The sequence below is a fragment of the Thermobia domestica genome, chromosome 11 (genome assembly GCF_964235325.1).
Source record: "Thermobia domestica chromosome 11, izTheDome1.hap1.1, whole genome shotgun sequence".
NCBI classification, from domain to species: domain Eukaryota; kingdom Metazoa; phylum Arthropoda; class Insecta; order Zygentoma; family Lepismatidae; genus Thermobia; species Thermobia domestica.
Genome location: NC_137464.1, coordinates 36,490,738 through 36,497,761, shown reverse-complemented (window position 1 = coordinate 36,497,761; position 7,024 = coordinate 36,490,738). Strand labels below are relative to the sequence as shown.

General features: G+C 34.7%; 1 protein-coding gene across 1 annotated transcript in view; it reads left to right on the top strand.

Annotated features, from left to right (window-relative positions):
- The first annotated feature begins 1,027 nt into the window (after window positions 1-1,027).
- LOC145664049 (uncharacterized) overlaps window positions 1,028-7,024 on the top strand; it is a 36,735-nt gene continuing 30,738 nt past the window's right edge. The window contains exon 1 of the mRNA XM_081730374.1: window positions 1,028-1,289. Coding sequence (XP_081586500.1) covers window positions 1,199-1,289 — 91 coding nt within the window. The 5' untranslated portion in view covers window positions 1,028-1,198. The remainder of the gene's footprint in view (window positions 1,290-7,024) is intronic.

Sequence of the window (7,024 nt, the reverse complement as noted above, 5' to 3'; positions counted from 1 at the left end):
TTCTACAACGTTTTCTTAAGTTGGAAATTGTTTTAAATGTTTCAACAACTTTTTTTCTCGACCCCAAATATTTTAATGATCTACGTTACGTATATGATTCCGCACCTCGTTGTACCCACGTTTCTACTGACCTTTAACTAAGCATAATGTAATAACTTCGGTAATGAAATAGACTTCAATAATTACTAAATGTTAGCAATTGTTATGCTGTGAAAATAAATTTATATAACATTGAAGAGCTAATGAAAGAATCAAGAAATAATTCTAATCAATAGGTAAGTTGCATGGCTTATGTAAATTCATTTAAAAGTGACGCATGAACCATCAGTACAACCGAAACCACTACAATGTTTAATTACATTTTTATCTCAATATGATCATTATCACAAAAAATTTTAAAATATGCTCCAAGACTTTTTCTAATATATTGAAAAAAATAGTGAGCAATCTATTCCTGATTTATCATAAATTGATCGAGCTTAATATGTAGTCAAATTTTCTTCAGTGCCTAATAGTAGAACCAGCTCTTAACATGCCAATCACTATCAATAGGCAATCAAACGAGTTTATAAATTAAATATAAAGAAGTTACTATAAAATACAAGCGTCTTATTTAATGCTTGAGAGGAATTTTACTTCAGCATTTAATTAAGATTTTGGCTAAAACAATCATTAAACTTAGCTTTCTGAAATTACACAATGCTACTAATTAATTACTATGGTGCTATATAACTCTGAATAATAAATACAATATTTGTTTGAAGACTTAACAACTTAGATATTACAATATCATTTATTTTATATTACAATAACACTTGCATATAATTTACTATTCAGTTTCAGCAAGCATAATATATTGGAATGCAGACAATCAATCAAAAACGGTTTGTTCTCTGTTTTCTATTTTGCACATAAAATCACAATCCACCATTAAAACTGGCCATTTTATTCTGGTAATAAATATAGTCGTACGTGACGTTTACCTCCTACGTAAATGTACTATAAAAATCTCGAATATTTTATGGTATTTACCAAAGCCAGCACAAGGACGAAAAATGACATAAAATTATTTTCGAACGATATTGTAGTGACTATATGTTTTCAAACTGACTCCCCTCCAGAATGGCAAATCCTACAATTCGTATCTTTTTAATTGATCCTGATCCCGACTATTTCGGAAATATTACTTGTTTGCATTATGAATAGAGTGATAGTACCCATAACACTTGTAATTATAAGTGTGATTGTATCAACACACACTTTCGGATTACGTTCCATATTTCGTCCAGGTTAGTAAAAGGTTAGTTACCTAATTCGTCAAGATTAGTAAAAAAAATCTCTAAATTTCATTTTTGTAAATATTATAGACGTAACAGTGATTTAATTAAATGTTTTTCTTCGTTTAAAGTGAAAAAATGACAAATGAATTATTTATTGTCTATTATTTTAATGGGCTGAAATTAAAAATGGTATTCCACTAAGTATGGCAAAATATCATCTAAATATTTTCGTGTTTTTAAAAATTCTTAACATTATATCTCTGGTATACTATGGGTTACATGTAACCTTTTTTAGGTTAATTATTATTATTCTGAACACTTTATAATGGACCAAGTATCTGCCCAGAATGATAATGCAATTTCAAGGCAATTACCACATCTGAGCGAAACAGAAAAGTATACTGCTATCATCTGGTAAAAAAATCTTTGAAAATTATATAAATGTTATGGAGACAAACATAACACAACATAACAAACATAACAGAGCACAAACTTTCCTGTGCTAATTGTTTAAAAATCAGGTGCAGAAACACGAGAAGGCTCCTACTAGTGGCGTATTTAGGGGGTGACTATCAGGCTCAACCCCCCCCAAATAAATTTTGTTATATGAATTATTTCATTAAAATTTGTCGGCACCCAAATGTAAAAATTTGTGCTTAAAATTTTGTACACAAAATGACTAAAGTGAGTGGAGGTTGGAGTTATTAGAAATAGTAGCTCTTTCCTCCAGAAGGATTGTTTCCCTGTATGCCTAATACATAGTTAGACAACCAACATGATATGCCAAGATATTCCTCCACTTGAAGCAAGAAAGCATAAATAGTTCAGCAGCACTTAGAGAACCACGACATAGATAGGCAGAAATTCCATTAAGTTCTAGGAGAGGAATTCAGCCAAAGAAAAGAAAACGAAAATAGTAATATAGAAAGTATGAAGGGCTAGTCATTGTGCAGTGCAACAAATTTGTTTTGTTCAAACACACTCAGAGAGAAAGGATGGAAGAAAACGGGAAAAGAGCAAAAAGAGGAGAAAAGAAGGAATTAAAAATAGCGGAAGACATGGGAATAAATTAAATTTTAACGCCTAAGGATACACAATATAAATCTTTACCCCTGCTTTGTATTTTTCTCCCTTTACGGGATAAATCACTTTCAGTAGCAATCGTGAACATCATTTACAACGCTTATTTTCTTAAAGGAAATAATTGGAAATCACGGTCGGAATCGAACTAAGAATCTTCAGAATGAGTCTTATACGCTGTCCACTTAGCTACACAGACCATAACAATCGTTAGTTCTTGAAGGAGCCAGACTCACTAGTAATCCACGCACGAATGACATCTAGTAATGTTACGTAACACACGTGCAGTACAAATAAAAAATCAAAATTTCTACTTGCTAGCCCAGACTGTGGGTCGTTCGTAGTTTGTTGTGAGACGTGGTGTAGTGCACATCCATGGTGAGCTTCGCTGCAAATTTGATTCTGTGTTCGCCTCGATGAACTTGTGTTAGATACATATTTAGTTGTGTGAACCTCACTGTACTTTCTCAGCACTTATTCATAGTTTAGTGAATATCAGTTTTTGTCACTCTACGCCAGTTTTATGCCACTTGATTGAATACTTAAAATACAGACAGGATTGCGTTTGACAAGATGATGCGTAATATTAGGCCAAGTGTAACCAGGATCCAGGCTTTGTGAATTAATGAATTACAATTATAAATTAAAGATGTTGAGGCTATTCAAGTATATAATGAGGACTATATCTTGTACCTCAAGTTTAAATGTCAAGATCGCGTAGGCACCTTCCATCGTCACCATCCAGAAACAATGAAATTTTGAGTATGAAAATGGTATACAATATAGCCGTGTTCGCATTTTGGATCTTTCAATGGAAATCAGTAACGATGAAGTCCGTGCAGTGCTTTGCCCGTATGGACAAATGGTAAATATCGCGCAGAAAATGTGGTCCAGTGTGTTGCCATTTCCAGTTCACAATGGCAATAGACCTGTGGAAATGAATTTAAGGAAATATATTTTCTCCAAAATTGTGGTTCGTGGGTGTGATGCGAGTGTTGTGTATCAAGGTCAACCTCCAACATGTTTTATTTGCCTGGTGCTTACGTACGGAAAGCACCTATCCAAAAATGTTAAACCTCAGGTGATCTCTACTTCTCCCACCACTGAATTTAAGATGCCGCTACCACTAGTTACTGCCTTTCTTCCACGATTTAGGCTAGTTTTAGACGGAAGCATTTATCGTAGCATTTCTCGTACCAGATGTGCTGCCAAAAATCTCGTATAATATTCTATGGCATCAAAAGTATATTGTGCTTTTACACGGTAGCATTTTGATAAGCATTTTGTCGTGACGTAGCAAACAGATCACTGGAGAAGAGCGCAATTATGGCTCCAAAACTAAAAGCAGATATTTAAGTCACTATTTCTTCTGAAGCCCTTTTTCGCATATGCTTATTATGATACAAAGGACTTTTAACGGTGCAGTTATACTATACAGATCCATAGATTTTAAAATTTACAGAAGAAATTTCTAATATTTTAATATAGTATTGTATAAGTAATGGAAATGTGGTGTGCACTTACATCTGAGATGCGTATTTAAGTGGAAATATAGAAATTAAAGTCGAACCTGAAATGCACGTAACCTTCAATAAGCTGCCATAAAATTTTGGCAAGTCTGTAATTTCCTCTGTACCCACTACTGCTACTACTACTACTACTACCACTACTACTCCTACTCTTATTCCAACTACTATTACTATTACTAAGTACTGCTACTGTTACTATTACTAAGTACTCCTACTTCTACTCTTACTACTACTTACTCCTCCTACTCCTATTCCTACTACTACTATTTACTTCTACTATTATTACTCTTACTACTACTACTACTACTTCTACTTCTACTACTACTAATACACCTACTACTACTTACTTCTCCTCCTACTACTGCTACTTATACTATGGATCCATATAGTAAAACTACACGTTGCCACCTGTTAAAGTGAACCTGCACCGGAGAATGCAAGAGCACACCTCAGAAATGATTGCTGAAGGTACAATAAATGAAACGAAAAGTTTTCTTTTTTTAATGAATTTCTGTGGATCCGTATAGTGAAACTGCACGCTTTTAACTTTGTACAAACAAGGATGTTTCTCATATTTTTTAATCAACATAATAATAGTATAACTTCTCTAACTCATTTTTCTTTACTACAATTCAATTTCCCATACAAAACAAAGAGCATGGATATTTGAAACAAAATGTTTCGCTTCCTTTTAACACACCATGGCGCTGCAATCGGAGCAGAAATGCTGGGGAAAATGCTACGAAATAGAGCAGGTTCTATCGACAAGAAATGCCATAGGATATGCCATGGCATGGGAAATGCTATAGCATTTGCTACTTTACACGGTAGGATATCGATGATACGATTTTTGCTACGAGAAATGCTACGATAAATGCTTCCGTCTAAAACTAGCCTTACAATCACCAACGGTTTCTACTGCCCAACCTGGTTTTAGAGTCCCCGTCAACTAAACCTCTTAATTCACAGAATGAAGTAGTCTTCCTCCGCTGATTATCAAAATTGAATCTCTTTATTTAGCTGTATCCGAGAAGCCGAGTAAAGATGATAGTGCCCCTACTGATACCTCCAGAAAGCTTTCAATTACTGTTACAACCATGACACCTTACCTCTCGCCCGACTGCACGAAGCCTGAAATGTATGTTAGGCTACAAGTAAATTCGACATCACCTGTTGTGCTCGAGCCTTAGTTACAGCCAGTGCAAAGTGAATGCGAGTGCAAAGAGGAAAACAAAAATGTCTAAAGAACGGAATGCATAACAAGTGCTCTATCGGTGTGGTCTTCTCGCACAGTGTCTCCTCCAGTCCAGTAAATATTGGTATCAACGTAACCCAATTGAATTCGTAAAAAAAAAAAAAAAAAAAAAAAAAAAAGTTCCAAATTGTGTATATCTTCCTGCGATCTTAGACGTTTCTGACACGAGACCACCAATACACAGAACAGCTTTAGTTATTTTCATTTTTATCCTTCAAGATTCTGATAACTTCAAGATCTGGTGTAAATGTTGAATCTCAGGTAAGTCTTCCGTTATAGTGACTGCAAACCCACAACTTTATTTCCATTTTTCCCATTATATGAGGTTGTGTGAAATGTGCCATCTGTTAAGAAGCTTAATGGGAACACAATTCCCTCCCTATTATTTATCTTCTTATTGTGCGCTCTATCCATTCCGTGCAAGAAGTTCGTAAGTTCAATGTTCGATTGTACACTTCATTAAATCTGAATGCAATTGAAAATAATAGTCATCACAATCTATTACGAAGCTTTATAAACCAATCATCGAATGATTTCATTTTTTGCAAGAAGATGCGTTTACAGAAATTAGCTTTTTACCATAATATTTTGCTATGTAAATATAGGCCCAGCGCACCAGAGTACAGCTATTATGTAAACGAGGTATTAAATATTGTTTATCTGCCATCTGGGGTACTAGCATCATTTGCAACAATATTACCCTCATTAATATATATGTGTATTCTGGCACTAATAATCGAATAGCATGGGAATAATTTTATTCTACTGAAATCCTAGCACTGTTTTTCAATGTTCCGACTAACATAATCCTTGCAGCCGATTTTAATGTCGTCTCTAGAGCAATAGATACTACTGGAAAATTTATTCCCTATTCTGCCGCTCAAAAATTACATTCGTCCATACATCTCAAGGATGTTTGAGTACACCATCGGCGAGATCTTCAATTCATTTTTAAAATCACGAGTATGAATAGTAGACCGCATTTACGTGTCCCCTAATTTAATATAGTCTCTTACTAATATTAATTTGAGATTATTCCCGTTTATTAACCATTCTGCAGTAATTTGAACACGTAACTTTGCGCTAGATGTTTCTATGTCCTATGGAAGATTATCTTATAATCTGAATAATCAATTGCTTACGGACGCCGACACTAAATGTTTCTTTCTCAAAAATTGACGTATTGGCTTCGAAAACGTCACTACTACCTGACACTAAATGACTTAAGAGTTCAATATGTGGAATCTAAGATACGATTTTTTTAAACTCGGAAGTGTCTGAAAAGAAACACGAACAGCAGGAAACCCTAGCATATCTTTATAGAGCTCTTTATCAAATTTGGATCCTGCCCAACTCCCCACAAAATACGAATGCAATTTGCAAAACAAAAGCATGAGTAGAACAAATTCATGCTAACGATGTACGAAAGAACATGCTCATATCCTACCAGACGGGGCTTGTCTGCCTGATGAACACATTACAATTATCACTATATAGCACAATATAAACGTCGTTTTAGGAAGGTGATTGACGTCCTGAATCGTAATAATACCACACTTACGATTCTCTCTTACGATCCAGAAAGTATTTTTGATCATTATATGCCTTATATGCTGCAACAATGGACACTCCGAGCAGATACCAAGATAACTTAAATATTGATCCCAACACTATCGGCAGCCGATAATCAGACCTTAACTGCACCACTAACGGAAGCGGAAATGCTTCACATGCTTAAGCAATGTAATAGTATCTCTAGTGCAGGAAGTGACGGTTTAACTTATGTACTCTATCAATAGTATAGAGATATCATAGGAGTGACCATGGTATCTTATATAATGAAATCTATGCCAACACACATTCTTTCAAAATGATGGTCG